The sequence below is a fragment of the Protopterus annectens genome, chromosome 7.part0 (assembly GCF_019279795.1).
Source record: "Protopterus annectens isolate FY-2018-M chromosome 7.part0, PAN1.0, whole genome shotgun sequence".
Lineage (NCBI taxonomy): Eukaryota > Metazoa > Chordata > Ceratodontiformes > Protopteridae > Protopterus > Protopterus annectens.
In genome coordinates this window covers 1,226,385,235-1,226,406,935 of record NC_056739.1, presented here as the reverse complement: position 1 = coordinate 1,226,406,935, position 21,701 = coordinate 1,226,385,235, and the positions used below count along the sequence as shown (strand labels likewise).

The 21,701-nt window shown below is 40.8% G+C and overlaps 1 protein-coding gene across 1 annotated transcript in view; it reads left to right on the top strand.

Annotated features, from left to right (window-relative positions):
- Positions 1–21,701, top strand: part of DNAH1 (dynein axonemal heavy chain 1) — a 5,225,710-nt gene that overhangs the window by 2,347,359 nt on the left and 2,856,650 nt on the right. Inside the window, exon 31 of the mRNA XM_044076389.1 lies at positions 21,286–21,399. Coding sequence (XP_043932324.1) covers positions 21,286–21,399 — 114 coding nt within the window. The remainder of the gene's footprint in view (positions 1–21,285; positions 21,400–21,701) is intronic.

Sequence of the window (21,701 nt, the reverse complement as noted above, 5' to 3'; positions counted from 1 at the left end):
CAGACCTTCCAAGATGCTCTCCCTTTAGCGACAGTTGCGATTCAGACATGTGAGTAGTTTGGTACATCAGCAAATAAGGAGGAACTATATCTTACTCCTTGTATCGAGTAGCACTCAGAGTGGGCCAGTGGGTGATCTCATCCAACTGCTTTCTCATAGCAATGCATATTCTGGGGGAGTTCAGTATGATAGCAGACAAATTGAGCAGGTCCATTCTTTTACCCCATGAGTGGTCTCTCAATATGAAAGTGGCAGAAATGATTTTCCATCAGTGGGGCCAGCCTTGCTACAGTCTTTTTGCTTCTCCCTTAAACAACAAATGCAACAGCTACTTTCCCCTTATCCTCCATCAAGGGTACTCACCGAGGGATGCTGTCCTTCATGACTGGCCTCCATGTCTACTTTATGCTTACCTGACAATTACCCTTTTCCAAAATTTCTGCAGAAAGCTACCAGGTTGAAGAGCAAAGCCATCCTCATTACATCTTACTGGCCTCGGCAGATTTGGCTCCCCTTCCTATGACCTCCTCTACTTTGCCAATCCTGCATTCTGGATCCGATTCCAGACCTCCTGTCGCATCCAGCAGATATTCATCCGGATATCTCAAACCTCAAGCTAACAGCGTGACTTCTCCAATTCCATTAATAGCCAAACAACCGATGCTTTCTTCCCCTGTCCGTCATGCTCTTTTATCTTCTGCAAGAAAGCTTTATACAAGTAAGTGGAAAAGGTTCGTTTGCTGGGTCAACAAAAACACATTAATCCCTTTTCAGCTTAGATACATAGCAGTATTCTAGAAGTTGCTACTTGGTCCTCTGTACATACGTTTACAAAGCGCTATAAGCTTGTTTTCATCTCTAGGTCTAGATCAGGCTTTGCTAGACCATTCCCCAGTGGTTCCTGGATTCTTTTACTGCCACCTCCCAAATGTAGTAAACTATGGTAATCTACCCATATAGCTAAGGCTACTGCAGCAGTCATCAATATGATGAACATAATCAACCCATAGAGGTAATGTTACTGCAGCAGTAATCAGTATGATAAGAATTGTACAGTTGTGTAAGTAAACTTTCAATGACAGTTGATGTTTAAATGATCAGCAGTGTAGTAGCCACTCCATCCCTTCATTGCTCTTGTTTTTTTTTTTTTGTGTGTTTTTATGCCAAGGTGTGGATGTTTATTTTTTTTGTTGTTGTTCCTAGCATTATTCTTTCAGGGGTCAGCCTCCCCCTCTCTGTTAGCCAGAAAGCTTTGAAGGGCTTGGCACTCAAACTTGTATTTTTGTCAACTCATCTTAAGCTGCCTGACAGTATGGATGAGTGGAAGGTGCCCTTAAATTTTGGAAGCTGGCTGGCTGTTATCTTTGAAAGGATGTAACCCATACAAGCTACTGCTGCAGTGATCATTCAAACAACTACAGATGTTATGTTGTCGTTATCTCACCTTCCTTCTTGTTGGTTGGGTTCAGCTCCGACTCAGATGTATTCTAAAGCTCGAGAGCTTCCACTGGCTCGAGGCTAGACCCTATCCCATCATGCGTAGCTCTAGTTACCCAGATCTCATTTTCCGCTTGAAGCTTTGAGATTGCTGGAGACTGGCTCAGGCTACGTTTTTGATTTTTCTTATTATATTCTTTACTAAAATTTTAAAATCTTTAAGGAAGTTTTTCCTATAGATTAGTAGTAGTTGTTCTAGGATCCCTATCTCCGTTTTTGTTTTTGTTGTTGTTCAGGCCGTCATTTTTTCCTTCAGGCCTATCCCCATTCCTTACGAATCCATTTTTAGTTAGAGGATTCACCCTTCCTTTCGGCCTGCTTCAGTTAGAGGGTTCCCCTTTTTCCCTCCTTCTCCCTTTTCTGTTAAGGAGTTAGCCATTTAAGTTAGAGGCTCTCCTCAGTTGGAGGAGTTGTTTAACTTTGAGGCTCTCCCCCTTCCGTTACCTTCCATTTCTTTCAATATATATTAAAAAAAAAAATATATATATATATATATATATATATATATATATATATATATATATCTACATACATAATTTAGATATAGTGTTGTTGTTATTGTTATTGTAGAGTGGTATACTTCTCCTTTCTTGATAGTTTTGTTATGCTTGTTGCTGTTTGTGCTTATCAACAATGTCAAAGGAAGCACCCAAAGAATCCAAGCCTTCTGGATTCAAAATGTGTGACTCTTGCTCTCAAAAAATGTTCCTGACTGACGGTCACACTAGCTGTGTTTATTGCCTGGGAGCGGTGCACCTGCAGGACTTTTGTTCTATTTGTCAGGCTTTTAGCGCCAGAGTCCTGCAGGAACGCAAAAACAAACTTATATTGAGAGGTTTATTAAAAGGGCCCTTTGACACACCAGTGGAAGGGAATCAGGCAATAAAACCAGAAAAATCCTCCAAACTGACATCTATGTCAGTTCCGACCTTGGAACTGTGGAAGCAGAAAGACAAAACTTCCAGTTCGTCAGATCCGAAACCTCTCGGGTCCGACAAGACTTTATCTCCTGTGGTTCCTTCAGTGTCCTCAGAGATGTCTAGGAGTCACAAAATAACTAGGTCTCCTTCTTTGGAACTGGTGCAGTCCACTCCACAGTCACTGCTTCTCCAGTCTGTGGCTGGCAGTCACCGATTGTCCACCCACTCCTTTCGGTCATCCAGGTGTCTTTCAGACGATGATGTGGAGAGGGCAGTGAAGAGGCAACTCAAGACACCAGCTCTCACCAAAATCTTATTGAGCACAGCCCATATGGATCTGGAGCCAACTTCTCAACCCCCCAGATTGTCTATTCCTTCTTCGACTCACCTGAGCTCAGAGCCGAAGTGCATGGAAGTCACTGTGGTGGAACTGTCAGTTCCAAAAACCTCCGGTCTCTCAGTTCCGACATCCGCTCAAATCTCTTCGATACCACCTTCTGTCGAGGGATCTGGGAGCTGACACTCTCTCGCTGGCTCCGGGGTGGGCGGGGTGGCATCAGACCCTTGTCCGTCCCCACTGTCCCTCTTGGAACTTTGGCGCATGTAAGCTTGGCTTCCTCATCGGCCTCGGAGCCATCGAACTAGGTGCTGGAGAGGTCTCTCGACTCTTCGGAGCCAGGGACCCTCTCAGGCCGGGATTGTGGTGCCTTCGAGGTGATGAGGAGTGTGCTGTCCTCTCAGACAGCTCCTCCCTTGGCTACAGCTACTCTGTCCCATATGGAGCCAGTGTCTTCCCTCTCACCACCCCTTCATTCTAAGCATAGGGAACCAATGCCCCAGGACGCCCCACTGGGTGACCCCCCTTCTGAAACCTCCCCAGAGTACCCCCCTGAGGAGGTCCCTTGGAAGAGGACATATAAGAGAAAGCATGTGGCCTCCCCTGACTCCCTGACATCGGACACCGACTTGGAGGACTCAGAAGGGTCCCCACAGTCCCCCGCTGAGGATGTTTCATTCTTGGACATCCTGTAAATCCTCAAGCAGGGGGGTGTCTGGAAGTCCCTTTCCCCTTCTGAAGACATACTCGGTTCCCAACCCTCCACCTCTTGGGTGTCTCTGCCGTTCGACCCGCTGTTAGGGGTACTAAGTCGAAAGGTGTGGAGCTCTCCAGAATTGATGGAACCAGTTCCGCTGTGGCCCTATAAGTTCCTAACTGCACCAGATGACCAACCTTTCCTGACCAAAGGCGTGCCATTTGATGCTATGGTGGTGGCGGTGGCCACTAAGAAGGAATTAGCAGAGACCTCTACTTCTGTCCATCTGGTGAACAAGAGTCCTGTAAGATGGACAGATACAGGAAGCATGTCTTTTCTTCAGCAGCCTATACTTTTAGGTCACTGAAGTATTTATCCCATTTCACCCATCTTCAGAGGGATCTCTTGAAAGAGCTAGGAGATACCCTACAGGATCCTACAGCTGCAGCAGCTGCAGATAGAACTGCTTCTCAACTTGCGACCTTATCTTTGGTAGTTTACTCCTCCATGCGGCTTATTTCCTATGCAGCCGATGGAGTGAGCAGATATGCAGGCACAGGAGTCGCCTTATGGAGACATTCCTGAATGCGCCTTTGTCAATTTGCGGAGCCCTTCAAGTCCTCCTTTACTAACACCCCTTTTGATGGCTCGGCATTGTTTGACTAAAGTAAAAGAGACTATAACCAGGTGCGAGCAGGATGGCAAGACTCTGTCTGCTATGGGAGTACATTTTTTCATGCCTTCTAGACCTTATCCCAAAGGTCAAAAAGGCAAAAAAATGTGATTCTGGAAATCCCAGGGAGTTTCGCCTGATGCACATGGTAATTTTTCCCCCCGGGCAGGGGGGGGGGGTGATAATGGGAGATACCACCCTCAAGGCAGAGGGGGTCCGCAGTCAGGGCAATAGAGATACATTCTCTGGTAGGCCCTTCCAGCGCTCCTAAAAAGAGGCCCCACTTGTTCACCTCTGGAGGCAGTCGGGGGAAGATTGTCACTGTGCCCAGAAGCCTGGCAAAATATCATAAAAGACAAATGGGTACAGTTGATAATATCCAGAGGATACAGTATTCCTTTCTCCATGCCACCTCTCCTCAGTTAGCAAAAACCCATCCCAGATGTGCCACCCAATCTAAGGGAACAAGCAACTCTAGAAGTTCAAAGGTTGCTAAGAAAAGGAGTCATCCAAAAAGTCCCCGCAGACCAAATTGGGTCCGGAACTTACTCAAGGTTCTTTTTAGTACCAAAGAAAACAGGGGACTGGAGGCCCATTTTGGACCTCAGCAGACTCAACAAGTCCGTCAAGAAGACAAAGTTCTGGACGATGACACTGCAGTCCATACTTCCCTTCCTGGGAAAGGACAATTGGATGTGCTGCATTGATCTCCAGGATGTATACTACTATATCAAGATGGACAGGTGATCCAGGAGATTTGTATGCTTCCGGCTGGGAGCCAGTCACTACCAGTTCAGAGCTCTGCCCTTTGGCTTCACTACAGCCCCCAGGGTGTTCACTAAATACATGGCAGTAGTCATTGCTCATCTGAGGCATCTAGGATTCCGGGTGTTTCCATATCTGGATGACTGGCTCCTTATCTCCACCACCGAGCATTGACTAACCAAGACAAGGGACACAATCGACAACTGACACAATCCGCCTCTGCTCTTAGCTAGGCATCACTATAAACTACGAAAAGTCTGCCTTGTTGCCCTGTCAATATATTATATTCATAGGGGCAGATCTAGACACCAAAGACATGATAGCAAAATTGCCTCAGGAGAGGGTGTTGACCATTTGATACCAGGTTGCAGTTTTAATTGGGAGGAAAAAGACTCAAGCAGGATTTGTTCTAAAAGTCCTGGGCTCAATGGGTAGCAATAAAGCTAGTTTCCTTGGCGTGCTTCCACATGAGGTTATTGCAGTGCTCCTGTTTTCTCAGTGGTCCATGCAAGATCTACCCATGTCCCACAAAATTCTCATCACGGAGACCTGCAAGAAGGACCTAAAATGGTGGCTTCAGTCCACACAGCTGACGATAGGCAGACCGTTCGTCCTCCCCCAACCAGTGGCCACAGTGACCACGGACACTTCCCAGATGGTGGGGGGGGGGGGCATTATCTGGGACAGACTAGACATGGGACTTGGCAACAATACGAGTACCACTTGCACATAAACATCCTCGAGATGAGAGTGGTGCTCCTGGCGTTGCAAGCACTTCACTGCTCTCTCCCCACGGGGGTGATTGCAATTCAGATGGACAACATGTCATTGGTATGGCACATCAACAAGCTAGGCAGAACTAGATACTATCCCTTGTGTTGAGAGGCTCTAAAAGTATGGCAATGTGCGATGTCTTACCTATGCTTTCTGATTGTGACGTACATTCCGCAGAAATCCAACATGATAGCAGACAAGCTAAACAGGGCTATCCTTATGTCTCATGAGTGGTCCTTGAAACAGGATATTGCAAACCAGATTTTTCGCAAGTGGGGCCAGCCTTGCTGCAATCTTTTTGCTACATCCATCAATGCCAAATACAGCAGCTATTTCACCCTAGTCCCCCCACTGGGACAATCACCCAGGGATGCACTTGTTCACGATTGGCTTCCGGAACTTCTGTATGCCTTTCCCCCATTCCCTGTGATACCCAAGGTTCTTCAGAAAGCTGAATCAGTGGGTTGCAAGCTAATACTCATTGCCTCCTACTGGCCTCATCAAATCTGGTTCCCGTTTCTATGGCCCCATCTTCAGGTGGATCCTTGGATTCTGGACCCACTTCCGGATCTGCTGATGCATCAGTTGGGCACACTCCACCCTTCCTTACAGACCCTCAAGCTGACAGCTTGTTCCTCCACTTCCTGACTTAGACAGGCTTCCTGACATCTCCCCGGCAGTGCAACATATTCTAATTTCCTCTCACAAATCCTCTATGACAGAACTGTATATTAGCAAATGGAAACGGTTCTCTTGTTGGGCAGTCAAAAATAATACTGATCCTTTTACTGCACCAATTTCAAAGATCCTAGAATTCCTCGCTAAAACTTTTAACTAAGGAGCAGCAGCAGCAACTATCTGAGTTCAACTCGCTGCTATTTCCAATTTTCATGTGGGAGAAATGGGTTCCAATGTTATGTCCCACAGACTATGCAAAGGTTTTCTGAGGGGTACTATCCTTTTGAGACCCCCCCAATAAGAGAACCACTTCCCCCTTGGGATCTAAATTTAGTCCTAGCTGCCTTGGTTCTTCCTCCATTTGAACTGGCTTGTTCTTGTTCTCTAAAGTTTTTGACTTGGAAAACAGTTTTCTTGATTGCCTTTACCTCAGCTAGGAGGGAATCAAAATTACAAGCTCTATCCATTCGTCCCATTATTTAATTTTTCACAAAGATAGGGTTTTGCTCAGAACCAACCCCTCCTTCCTACCAAAAGTTTGCTCAGAGTTCAATCTGAATCAATAAATAGAACTACCTGTATTCTTTCCGAACCATGGCAACAAGCCAGAGTATAAACTCCACCAACTGGATGTTCATACAGTTACATTTTTACTTGCACAGGACACAGAAATTTTGACAATTTGACCAATTGTTTGTATCCTTTGCAGAAAACAAAAAAGGAACTTCAGTATCAAAAGTAACTTTATCAAAATGGCTTTCAGACACCATTACTTACGTCTATAACTCACAGAACAAACAATTGCCAGGGAAAATTTGAAGACATTCAACCAGGGCCTTGTCTACCTCTACTGCTTTTCAGGCCAGACTGCCTTTAGACTCAATTTGTGCGACAGCTATATGGGGTAATCCCCATACCTTCATCACTCATTACAAAGTAGATGTGGCATCCCGGAACAGGGCATCCTTTGGTTCCATGGTTCTAGAGATTCTATTCCATTGAGCCAACCAAGAAGAAGGTGCTGGGGACGTGGTCCCAACCAACAAGTGGAAGGTGAGATAGGGACAACATAACATAACGAAGTTATGTACTCACCATAACATTCCATGTTTGTTGTCCTTGATCTTGCCTTCCTTCTTGCATCCCACCCTCCTTCCCCCTCCCGGAGGATCGAGAGGAATTATCTATCTTTTGGCTATACAGGCCTTGATTCCCTTCCTGCCTTATGAGTTGGGTAGACTAAGAGTTTTTCTACTTAAGGCTTGTTGTTTTTCTTATATACACACACACACATATATATATATATATATATATATATATATATATATATATCTTATATATATATATATCTTACATATATATATATATATATATATATATATATATATTTATATATATTTATATATGCCTATAGTTTATATATCTGTATATTGTAGTCTAGTGTTATGGGTTATCACAAACAAGATCTGGGTAACTAGCTCTAGGCATGATGGGATAGGGTCTAGCCTCAAGCCAGTGGAAGCTCTCGAGCTTTAGAATACGGTCGAGTCAGAGCCGAGGATCAGCTGTGAACCCAACCAACAAGAAGAAAGGCGAGATCAAGGACAACAAACATGGAGCATTATGGTGAGTACATAACTTCTTTTTATGATAAGTTTACTTATGCAGCTGTACTTTGTGTAGCTTTCTTGTTTATGGATTATTATGCTACTTGTAATTGTTACAAATTTTACTTTTTATTTATAAATAATCTGCCTATTTTTGTTACCATTTTCTGTTAATTTACAACTATACTGTGACATCCTGTTTGTGTTCCTGGGCTTGTGCTGAAAAAGGTCAGTAGACAGTTAACCTATGTGGTTACCAGATAGTTAAATAAATGAACAAAGAAGTGAAATCAGTATCCTAACATTTTATGGATTTTTAGCATGAGAAACCACCCTAGTAATCTTCCAGAAGGGTACTTCATGCTTTACTTTAGTCTGCCACCCCAGCCTAAGTATTCTTCCCATGGAAAACAAAACACATCTTGGCTTCATTCTGAATGACCCTTATGCAAGGTAAAAGCAACAGACCAGCAGACCCAGAATAAAAGTATTTTCCCCGTTTATTTTGTTCCATAGTAGTCTGTTCCTTTTAGAATTCCATCCACTTGGTATTCTTAGTCCTTCATCCGTGGCATATTTCCTGTGAGTTTCCTTGGGAAGACTGGAGGTCTGTAGTACTGGCTGTATATACCCTCAATGGGTAAGTTATATCTTTTACATAGGACTATTGGCCCCTTGTCCTGGATGACTGAATCTCTGCTTTACTTCTTTACCTTGGGTTACTATTGTTTTGTTTGACTTACTCCCCATGTTTTTCATGACTGTTTTTATGATTGGTTACAATTAAGGGCATGCTAGACCTTTTCATTTTTCAAAAGGGATGCAGCAATAAATGTTGAGAGTTTTAATTCTCTAAACTTGTTTTATAGCATCCTACTGTTTGCTCATGCTTAACTATTCAAAACTTTCCTTCAGTCATTCTTGCTTGAAGATTGTGTGGCAAAGGCAATGATTAATTGCATGATAGCTGATAAGGATTTTATAGTGGCTTCTTACTGCAAAACTGGGATACAGCTCACACTATGTTGTGATTAAGACAGATCTATCTGGATGGACATGTTAGCTGCATTTATTTCCTCCAGTGTGCTAGCTGGCATGTATTTGTTCAGCCGTCTCTATATCCAGAATTCAGTGAATGCACATGATTAAGGCACAGGAGAAGAGGTCTTTGGATGTTCCTTTCAGAACTGCAAAGGCCTGCAGGAGACAGTTAGTATTCAAGATGTTCACATATGCCAGTGAACAAAACCTGTCTTTTGATTTTTCTTATCAGCTATGTTACCTAAAAGGTAGTTAGTCCTAGAACTGGGAGGGGGGCACTGAAAAAAACTTTGCTACTTTACAGACTACAGGAATTTCTCCCTCAGTGTCATCCTTGTCTCGGTTGGACGTTATTCGTCTGGTAAGAAATATCATTCATCAGAGTAAGTTTCATTTTCAGAACTCAGAAATAAAGCTTCAGTAATTCAGAGAGAGGCTTTAGTATCAACAGTATTCTTTTTTTAATCTATAATCCATGTGAAGCAAACTGTCTGGTCCACAGTCATAGCCATTCTACCTCAGATATCTCAAAACTGGTCATTAAGTTCATGAATGGCAAATCTCTGACAGACCACCTTTGAACAAATTGTCTGTTATAGCCATTCCCCCATTTCTTTAGTTAGTGAAATCCATTTATCAAATCTAGCAGTAGGAGATAAAGGTGATTGTTAAGACTTCCATTCTGTTCTGAAAGTTGGTTCTTCAAACTCCTAGCTTAATTAAACCTATTCTTCTGAGTCAGTTATCTACATCACTCAGCATCCCTCTCAGTACAAAGATTATAAAGGCAAACGAAAAAGATTCTTCTCTTGGGCTGTGACTTACAGTGTTGCCCTCTTTCTGTCCTTTTTACTGTAGTCCTGTATTATCTGTTGAATATCATTGAGGCTGACATTACCAATTCCTCCTTCAAAGCCTCTTGAGAAGCTATTTCTGTTTTTCATGTCAGTCAAGACTTCACGTCACTCACCATTTTCAAGGGTTTTAAAGCTTTTTATCGCATTTCCATGAAGGCCTTTTTTTCTTGAGGTACTTAGGGCATCTTAAAGAACTCTCATATTTTCTGATGTCCTTTCTATGATCACTGTTACAGTAAGGTGGGATACCCTGCTGGGGATAGCTGTATGTCTGGCCAGGATATCAAAGCCTAGGCAACTTCCTCTTGCACTCTACTTGTGACCAACACACACCAAGCCTGTAAAGTATATAAGGGGCATAAGGGCATGAAGTACTTCAGAACTTTCTCATTGGCAGTCCAGACACTGAACCTATATATTTACTTTTGTCTCTCAGACGTATGATCACTGCCTGTTCCATTTGCCTTGGGCAGATAAGTATCCACGTTATGGAATCTTACTCCTTTTGCTTATTTTAGACTATTTTTTTTTCATGTTAACTGAGATGAGAAAATGTGATTGTGACAGGCAAATTCCACATAAGGGTATCTGTACTGTTTGTTTTGTCTAGGAGCCAGTCACGACTACAGAAATATTCTATTGACTGGTCTATGTTCACTGATCAAAAGCATATTAAATTGAATGGCTGTATATTCAACTTTAGTCAATGAACAGCACTTTTAGTGAACAGGGATGTCATTGAATGGCAATAGTTGGCCAGCATAAAGGGACAGCAATCTACTACTAGCTTACTGGTAACTTAGCTTTCACAGAACATGCGCATTCCCCTAGTTTAGTGCATAGTCGGTATATATAGTTAGCTGGGGGGCTTGGGGAGTGAAGCCCTCCAGACATAAGCATTGTTCCATTTTCACCAAATCCTTTTGTTGTGGGGGTCTGTGTTCCCTACACTCCCACCAAATTATACAAACCAACTCCAAGGTCGCACTAAACTGGGGTAAGGGCAGTTTCTGTTAAAGCTAATTTACCAGTAAGCTAGTAGCAGATCGTGATCCCTTTATGTTGGCCAACTATGGCCATTCGATGACTTTATTTTCAATGACGTCCCTGTTCATTAAAAGTGCTATTTGTTGACTAACGTTTGATGTACAGCCATTTGATTTAGTATTTTTTTTTTTGATAGACGAACATAGATCCCTATTTACCAGTCATTTGTTCCAAAAATTCACAGGAGTCATTTGTCTTCCCTTAATATTTATCTTGAGATCCAAAGGCTCAAGGAGCTTGTGCATGGTAAAATGGCTTTCAAAGCTCCCCAGTTAGATGTCCCTATCCAGCCCATAAAGAAGCTTAAGAAATCCAAATAAGATGCTTTAGCTGTGTGGTCAGACCCAGATGTCTCTGCTGTGCCTCTTGTTGAGGCCCTGAACTGACCAGGTTTATTTTCTGCTCCCTCTGTCATGACTCCATTGAAAGCCATCAAGGTCCTGCCCCTTAATAAGGCTGCCTCAGATGTAGAGAGAGAGAGACAGACACATGGCTGGCTATTAAAGAGAAACCTGAGAGAAATCATTAGATTTTGGTTGGGGAAGAAGTCCCAGGCTGTGTTATTGAGGTATGTCAGGGATCAGAAGACCCTTGTTTTCTGCAAGCTTCTCTCCCTTTAAGAAAAACATAGAAGGTTAAACATGCATCTCATTCTTCCTCTTCTGTCAGGGACCAGCAGAAGGAATGGTGTGATTTTCCCAGGGGTTGTTCAAAGCCATAATGTTTCTTAATCCCCCACAATTCTTTTTTTGTTCTGTACCCACTTCTTCTTCCCTCTGAAGAGACATATGGACTTTTCTTCTGATGAAGAAGACTCAGACTCTGATGGGGATTATTTGGCTTACTCCTGACATATAATATATCTTGTTGGACTTGAGTTTTAGGAGGAGGAGACTATGTCCCAGATCCCGCTTAGAGGATCTTTCCAAGTACCCCTTATGTCGGGGGGGGGGGCAAGCACCCACAAACTTATATATACTAACAAGAAAAGAGAATTTTCTGAGAAATGTCCATCTTGGATGTAGTGTATGTCAATTTTTTCAGCCATTCAGTCTCATTATTTAGAGATTCGCTAAAATGGGTCCCAGCATTTCAAGTAGTTACTTTGTCACAGCTCCTCTGAATCCAGAAACCAAGACCCCTGCCCCTAAGAAGCCTGACAAATTTTATAAGGTTTCAGACACCCAAATTTCTGTATAAGAATCTTTTGTCTGGCTTTGCTGTCATTTCCTTGGACTTGATAAATCTACTAATCTCTTTCCTTCTGTCTAATGATAAAGATAGCAGGGCAATTGAGAGTTATGGAAAAAAAAAGGTTTAGTCCTCTGCAACTCTTGGTTTTTGGGCTTTGAACTATCCTATAAATATGACAAATATCTCTTGTCCTTGCTGTGAGACCTTGTTAACCATTTTTCTGATATGCTTGATTCAGATAAAAAGTCTTCAGCTATCTCAGTATTGATCTCTGATACTTAGATAGCTAGACATTCTTTTCAGTCTAGTTATAATGCAGCTGATGTTTTCTCTAGGACAGCTGTTACTTATTCAGTTTTAAGAAGATTTTCATTGCTTTGGCTTCAATCTCTTCCCAATGATGTTAAGCAAATCATTCTCTCTCATGTTCTCAAGATTCAGAGAAACATCCCTTCTAAGGCTGGTCCCTTTTCATATAGAGCAAAAAGCCTCCCCACCCTCACCCCTCCATGCAAAAAGGATAAAAATGTTAAAAAAAGAAGTCTCAAGACAAACCTAAGTAGGATTTCAAGGGATCTATATCCTCCTTTCCTGACAAACCTACTTTCTTGTGAACATCTGTCCATCCCACCCCCCCACCCCCCTTCCCAGCTTGGTCAATCCTCTATCCATGTGTCCAAGAAACTTTACTTTTCCTTCCAGTTTTGTAATCAATCACTTTGGACAATTGACTCCTTTCTATCATTCAGAACAGTTACAGGATGTCCAAGCTTGGCCCTCCATAAAGCTTGGGCATTCCTATACTTTCTTCAAACCAAATACTCTTAATTCCTTCTGTTTTAAAAAACTGTTTCTTGAAAGCATCATAGAGGTGGTTCCTCCTCATCAACAAGGTACAGGATTTTACTGAGACTTTTCCTTGTTCCCAGAAAAGAGGGGAAATGGAGACCAATTTTGGACTTGTCTTTTCTCAACTCATTCTTAAGGGCTCCAAAATTTTAAATGTTAACTCTTCAGTCTCTTCTTGTGATCCTTCCTCAAGCATTCATGATGACTTTGGATATAAAGGACACTTTCATTCTTATTCCAATCTACTGAGATCACAGGAATTTCTTAAGGTTTTGTGCCTTACAATATAAGTATATTTTCTGCTTTGCACTTTGGACTTCCCACTGCCCCAGGGATACTCACAAAGTGCCTCCTGTCACCACCTTTTGCAGAATTCTAGTTTTCCAATATTTAGACCACAAGCTTCTTCAGACTTATATGAGAGACAAGCTATTTGGAACCTCAGCTTTACAATAAACATGCCTCACCACCTGGGATTTGCCTTAAATTTCACGAAGACCATTGTGGTTCCTTCCCAGGATGTAATATTTCTGGTTTGCAGGGTCAGCATTGTGTCAATTACTGCTTTTCTCCCTCAAGTCAAAGTGCTTTGGAAATATTACTTGCAGTCTCTTCATTTCCTAGATGTGACCTCAGCATGAGAAGTTTTGTGAGTTATGAGGTATATGGATTCCACTAGTAAAATGATCCTTGGACCAAACTCCATAAGTGGAAGATATGGTGATATCCAAGATCTTTCTGGACACAACATTGCTATCATTTGAATTTCTCTATCCCTCTCTTGTCCTTCATCAAAAAAAAAAGTTTCTGAGGTGGAGCAACCTTTTAACACAGTGGTGTTCCTTCTGGTTCTTTCCCCTTGCCAAAAGCTGTACACAGATGCTTTGGACCTGGCTTGTGGAATTTGTTCTATGAATATAAATGTCCAGGGTGACTGGCCCAGAAAAGGCCACCTAAATCACCATCACATAAATATCAGTGAAATGAAGGTGGAGATCATGGCTCTATAATCCTTACATCACCTCTAGACTCCAGGTCTTCCCTGAATACTCACAGACATTACCACTGTCATGTGGTATATCAACAAAAAAGGTAGGGCAAGTTCCTATTGCCTATACGGGCTTAAAATGACTGCTTGTGAAATAGCCATTCAACACAATCTGTCTTAAGTATCAGTGTACATTTGCTGGAGAAGCAGCAATGTGGCAGACTAGTTGAGCAAAGCTCAAGCAGACCCTCATGAATGTTAGGTCTTCCCTCAGATAATCCCATCAGTCAGTACCTCCCAAATAGACAATTTTACCTCCAGTCAGAACAGTCAGCTCAGGCTGTTCTCTTGCAGAGCTCCATGCCCAGAAGCTTGGAAAACAAGACACCATGTCTTTCTGTTGGAAGGGGAGAGTTCTGCATGTCTCCCCTCCCCTACCTCTAATTTCCAAAATCCTTCTCAAAATCAAGAAAGAAAAAACAAAAATGTTGCTGGTGACTCACTTTTGGCCCATACAGCATTGGTGCCCCGTTTATTCCATTTGGTCCAGAGCAACCATCACAATTTAACTCACAGGATGGACTAACACAATAAAAAGGCTTTTTCATTCATCTAAACCTGCAGAATCTGTACCCGACCCTTTGGAGGATAATCTTTTTTTAATTCCTTTTAGGGACCTTTTCTCTCTTGACATGCTACAGATCTTTCAGGAATCTAGAAAACCTGACACTAGGAAATCTTATGTTTCAAAAGAGAAAAGATTTTCTGTTTTGTGCCAGAAGAAGAACTAGGACCTTTATCAAATGAGTATTCCTGACATTCTTTCATACTTGTGTGCGCTGCTCAGTTCAGGCCTGGCACAATCTTATGTTAAAGATCATCCGTCAGCTATTTCTGCTTGCCTGCCTGCCATTGGATCTGCAATTGTCTTCATGCTTTAAGATCAAATGTTTTTTTAAAAGACATCTTTCACATCAGGCAAACTAAAAAATCTATTCCTCCTCCCAGGGGTGTAGCCAGAAAATTCAATTTTGTACTCTCAAATTCTTTTTACTGCCCCTAACCTACCTGGCATTTCAAGCAAATGGGCAGATTTTTCAAAATGTTGCCCCCTTGCAGTTAGTAAATGTACACATCATTTTCAATGCTTCCTTCTAAAACTATTAACTATACTGATTTTAGATTTGCAATCCTCTCTGTAAGCCATTTATGTACTTGTTAACAGCATTAATTTAGAAAGCTGAAAAACATAATATGGCCCGAAAAAAAGTTGCAATATTTCTGAGTGAGGCTAAGAAAACATGCACTCTGTAGAGTGCAAGGTGTATGCCTGACTACACCCTTGCCTCATCCTCCTTCTTTAGACCTGAATTATGTCTTAGAAAAATAACCCTTTCATGTTTAGAGCCTGCTGCCACTCATACCTTTTAACCTCTTATTACAAGAAATCTGGACAAAGCCTAAAATAATGGTGAGACAAAGACCCAAAAATAGGGCTTTAAATATTGCTCTTATAAACTAAGAAAGTTGCTAGAATAACAAGTTTTGTGTTAGCATGCATTTTCTGAAGGATAAGAACTCTGCAACTTAAATGTACTTTATTGTTTAATGACGTTGGTACCACATGATTTGACAGAAAGCCACAGATTTAAGAGGAATATACCAAAACTATAAGTCAAAAATCTGGACACTCTGCACCAGTCTTGACAGTAGAGACATATGCTGCCACTTTTTTCTCTTAAGTTTTGCACTTGGAAGATGGTCTTGCTTGCGACTCTTATTTCTGCTAAAAGAGTCCCTGAATTGCAAGCATTTATGTCTTCTCTTTTTTTAATCTTTCATAAAGATAAGATTACCCTCAGAACTAACCCCTGGTCAATGTTAAGGTGTTCAGTGAACCAGACTTTCAACCTTCCTACCTTATTTCCCTCCCTTTCTCCAAAACAAGGGAGAGAAAATTTAGTAATCCTTAAATATTCACAGGCAACTCAGAATGATATCTCGACAAGGCTAAGCCTGCCAGAAATCAGATCAACTTTTCATTTCCTTTTAAGGCAAAAATTTGATCAACCAGCCTCCAAGCAAACAGTTTCCAAATGGATTTCCTCTGCCATCTCCTTTTGTTATTACTTCCATGGCAAGAGAGTTAGAGTCCCTTCTACCAGGCAAAAGCCTACCAGAGTTTAGCCTTTTCTAGTTCTGTACTAAAAGGTCAAGATTCTCAATCCTTTTTATAGACAGTCTCCTCCTCCTTTGAGGTCACAGTGGTTGAGGATATGTTCTTTTAGGGCAGTCACCAAGGAGAACTCTGTCTTAATGGTTTCCTGCAGTCAAAGCACTGCAGTGTCAGATAAAAAGAATGAGTAAAAGCAATGGCTTTTTTCAGGTTAGGGGTTTTCACAGCAGATCACTGGTTCGCAGATTGATTGGCAGTAGTGTTTTTACAATGTTGAGTTGCCAGCCCAGTGCCCAACCTTCACAGAAGGCACACACATATATACACGCACCTACCTGCATGCCTTTTAAACTCACTTGACTGCAGGGAGGACATGCAGACTCTGTACAGAAGGAGCTCCAGCTGAATATCAAACCGGAGAACCTCTTGCTGTGAAGTGACAACACTAATTGCTGCACCACTGCAGCGAATATAAAGAATGAGTACTCACCTTGATGCTACATGTGTGAGCAGAGCCTTGGTTGAAGAAAGTAACCCACCTGCCTTTTTTTTTTTTTTTTTTTTTTTTTTATTTTCTTATTTTTTTTTGTTTCTCTTTGTTCAGAAATTGAAAGGAGGAAGGAAGCAGTGTGTTAGGCATAGCAGGGTGTTAGCAGCCTGGGAAAGTTCTGTGTGCCAAGAGGCCCTGACACCTGCAGCATAAGTGAAGATCCAACATTGTTTTTTCCATCCGAGCCTGACTCAACAGTTGGGTTATCGGATCTGACCAGATCCAAGCTCGATGCTCTTTTCAAGAGCTTGGATCCAGGGCTTTGGCTTCTCCCCTACCCATAATTCCTTTGGTCCTTAGATTATCTCAATATCACTTTTACTGCTTGATCAGGCAAAATGAGTGTTCAAGGGCTCTGAGCGTAGTGATAAATGAGTGCCTTTTTCTATATTCTTTCATTTCCTTCCTTTAAAAAGTCATAGAAGATTAGAGCCAGCAAAGAAAAGGAGAAAGAGAAATAGAGGTGTAATAAAAAGGGAAGGCAGAAAGAAAAACAAAAAGAGAAGTCTAGAAAAAGGTCTCCATATCCATCAGGCTCATCCGGTCCAGAACCAAAGACCCCAAATCATTCAGATCCTTCTACAGGGGGGGTTGTTTAGGATTTGTTCCCCAAACTCCACCTTGCTGCTTCTTTCAAAACACAGCTAGTCCTCATCTACAGTCCCCAATTTTCAGGATAGGTGACACTGTTCATCTAGACCACCTTCTGTGACATTGTCCTTCAGGCTCTTTCAATTGTATATGAGCCTCTTGGAAGTTAGTCATGGATCCTGGTTCTGAAACTGAAGTCAGATATACAGCATTGCAGCATCTTTACAGTTTGCATCATGTTTAACTTTCTACTAAATTATTCAACTTCCAACTTTCCTTCCTGCACAATGGAAGTAACTTTTATATTCTTTGTTTGTATTGTAGAAATTCATCTACTATATGTACAAGGCAAAATATATCAGAAAATCTGATCAGTTCCCATTCTCCTTTATGCATGGAGAACAAGGAGTTTTGGTCACAAAACAAACCTTTAAATTGTTAGGTAATTGCTTTGGTATTTTTATGGCATAACTGGCAAGAGTTTGGTAAGGTTCATCAAAGGTTGTATCATTAAGACATCTTTTGCTTTTGGTTGCTTTTTTTCCAACTACTCAAAAAATCAAAGATGAGCAGATGGATAAAGTGAAGAGTAGCAACAAAAGTCCAATTACTTTTTTCCAACTATTGCAAGGTATTTTGTAATAATTGTTTTATTATAATGGTTTGCCGTCAAGAAAAGCACAATGCTCAAGAGCTTATTTGTGCAGGAGTCATACTTAAAGACAAATTGTAGAGTTGTGTAAATTGCTCATCTATGGTACTGATTCTTAAAAGAGACACAAGCACTATTAATAGCCATCCCCTTGGTGTTTTTGTTATCTTTCCTCTACATATTATGCACATATTTGTAATTCTGAGTTTGCATTTTTGGAGCTTGAATATTATTTTGTTAATAATATTTAGATGCAAAAAGTGAAGGTGCTGCAAAGTAATTCCAGTTTTATATATTGTTTCTTACTCTTACCGACCTACAGCATATATATATATATATATATATATATATATATATATATACATACCTACATGAGACATACATTTCCTCACATTAGAGTCTGAAAATATTGCTTTGGGAGAAAAAGTACTAACTGACTTACAAAGGTAGAAGTCAAAATTATATATAATTATGCTGTAAAAGTTATTTTCTTTGTCTACTATTTTTGTGAAATGATTTACCACAAACTGCCTCCTGTCATAGGGGATGACCAGAGTCTCACTTTACTTGCATGCTGACTTCTTTGCTTAGTTTGTATTAAATAAAAATAATGAAAGTGAAAATATATCTAGTCAGGTAACAAATTCTAACTTACAAAGTTAGCTTGGTGTCAGAGGCTGATGGTCATTCTGCTGCTATAACTAAGAACTGTTAGTGGGACAATGCTGAGAGGATAAAGACAAGATCAAATACAAGTTAACTATTTAACCCATGTACATAAGCAGGAGCACACATATCAATAGTTGATATCAAGTTATTGAACAACTTTGCACTGAAAGCCATTCAGTAAAAAAAAATATTTACATTTGTGATCTGTGAAATTACTTTACCCTGCTGTTGTGCAACCTGGAAGTTGGCATATATAAGCTGTGTGTGTGTGTGGGGGGGGGGGGGTGCAGGGGAGCTTGCTCCTGCAAGAAAAAGATTTGTTTTGTTGTTACTGAAAGTGTTTTTGTCAATATTTGTTTCACCCAATGACTTTCCTTGTAAAGTGACTAGACACAATTCTCATGAATGGATCAAAAGGGACATAAGGGCCTTTCCTAAAGAAAAAGTAAGTGGCCTATATAACTGCTGCCAGTTGAGTTAGGCACAACAGTAAAAGTGTCATGGAGCCAGTGGTTCTTAGAGTCAGAAATTCAAAAATAAAACAGGAAGCAACTTGTAAAAGGCAGTTGTATTTGGACCGTACAGATCAGTGCTGGATAGAATGCATACTGGATAGCCTCATTCTGTTTTTCTGCCATTGCCATGTTAGATGGTTATGTTCTGTGATATTAAACAGCTTTTGCCATATTGACATGGTTTGCAAATTTGAAGGGAGAGGTGTTAATGTGAAGAAACAAATAAACCTTTACATATGTTGTTTCAGCAGCTTACCGGAAATTTTGTTTTACAATTTCTTTACTAGTAGCCTTTTAAGGCTAAAATTTGGTCGTGAGTATTCTCTGGTAAGGTATTGGGAGCAACTAAAAGGAGATGGAAAGGTAATAGAAAGGGAAGATGACAATAAATTATTTGGACTGCAGGTTAGAGATTGCCTTCCCTATCAGAGTATAGGCAAAGAGAAATAAATGGGTGGGGGGGGGGATCATACCTCTCAACTTCTTAGAGCAAAAACATCTGGACAAGCCTAAAATGATGGGAGGACAAATAGGGACAGATTTTAAATATTGCTCTTACAAACTTAGAAAGTTGATAGAATAATAGGTTTTGATTAGCATGAATTTTCTGAAGGATGTGGATGGAGTCTTAAGCTCAAATATTTGTCATTATTTAATGACTTCAGTCCTCAGCTATTTACCAGAATGGTGCAGATTTTAGGAGGAACACTCCAAAAATATAAGGCAAAAATCTGAACATTCTGCAAAAATCTGTACAGTTGAGAGGTATGGGGGGGATCCTAAACACAAGGCCAGCACTAGTACAGTTTTTAATAGAATCTAAAATAAAAGCTGCTGTTAAAAAAGGAATAATTAGTAGAGCATATAAAATATTGCATGATAGGGCAGCCACAGTGGTGCAGCGGTTAGCGTTGTTGCCTCACAGCAAGAGGTTCTCTGATTTGATCCTCTGCTGGGGTGCCTTCTGTGTGGAGTCTGCATGTCCTCCCTGTGGTCGTGTAGGTTTTCTCTGGGTGCTCCGGTTTTCTCCCACATCCCAAAGACATGCTGTAGGTAGATTGGACACTCTAAATTGGCCCTAGGTGTGAGTGTGTGTGTGTGTGTGTGTGTGTGTGTGTGTGTGTGTGTGTGTGTGTGTGTGTGTGTGTGTGTGTGTGTGTGTGTGTATATGTGCCTTCCGTGGAAGGTTGGGTGCCAGGCTGGCAACTCAACACCGTAAAACTCTACTGACAATCATGAGCAGACAGGTGATCCACAATGGCGACCGCTAGCTGGGAAAAGCCGAAAGAAGAAGAAGAAAATAATGCATGATAACTTTAAGAATCAGTTAGAGGAGGTTAGAAAGGATTGGGAAGAGAGATTGGATAAGCAATTCACAAAGAAACAATGGGGGATATATGTATGTCTCCCACATATGCAACAAAATCTAGAAAATGTAGAAGTTTTACTTGGAAATATTTGCATGCATATTTTTATACCCCAAGTAGACTCCAGATAATTTTTCCTCAGGTAGAAGCAAATGTTGGAGGTGTGATGGAGAAGAAAGAGGTAATTGGGAACTTATTTTCTGGGAGTGTAATACGATGGCAGACATTAATTATTCCCTGCAGACTACTCTATCAGAGATATTGGGTAAGCAAATTGGTGTAACTAGGGAAATGATAATGACTTTTCTGAACTATGATACATAATCGGAATTGCCTAGACATATTAAGGCCTTTCTGAATCTAATTATGGTGGATGCCAAAAAAGCAATTGCTAGAAAATTGAAATCAAAGCCTAAACCAAGTATTTTAGAATTAACGAATATAGTAACAAAGATAAAACAACTGTAAATGGGAGCTTTAGAAAAGGGTAGGAGCAAATTATATAGAAAAAATGGAAATTGTGGGAACAATACATAGAGGGGAGGAATGAGGTTTAAAAAAAAGGCTGGATTTGAATGAGTTATTTAATGTTTGACTGACAATGATTGGGTAGATTACAAGGGATATATAATGTTTGCAACTGGGATTATGTCAATATCATTTGTGATGTAAAATGTTTGCAATTAAGTTTGTTTCAATGTGGTTTGTTTTCATTTATATAAATGTATGATTGCCTGTGTCATAAATGATCATTTTAATAAAGATGTTTCTTGTTTAAAAAATGAGGATTCCCTGGTGCTTATACCTTATATTTTTCTGTTATTATTTATTTTTGTTTTAGGTAGATCGGTTTATGTTTGAAGGGGTAGAAATCCCATTAATCCCATCTTGTGCAGTGTTCATCACTATGAATCCAGGATATGCAGGTCGCACTGAATTACCTGACAATCTGAAAGTAAGACAAATAAAAGAGTATTGCTGAACAAGCTTCACATTTATTTTTTATTCTTCTGTTAATTATGTTTCAGTGTGAGCTATATCAAACTTTGAACCAGTCTAGTGTCTTTCAAAGTATTTGCTACCTTTTATTGTTGGCTCTTACGCCTTATATCCCATTCAGTCATCCATGTAAATGGCCTGATCTTCTTGGCTCCATTCTAACATATGAAAGCTATCATTTTTACTTAAAATTAAAAAAAAAATGTGATTAATGCCATTGTGATTGACTGAATATTTATTTGGGCTATATAACTGCTT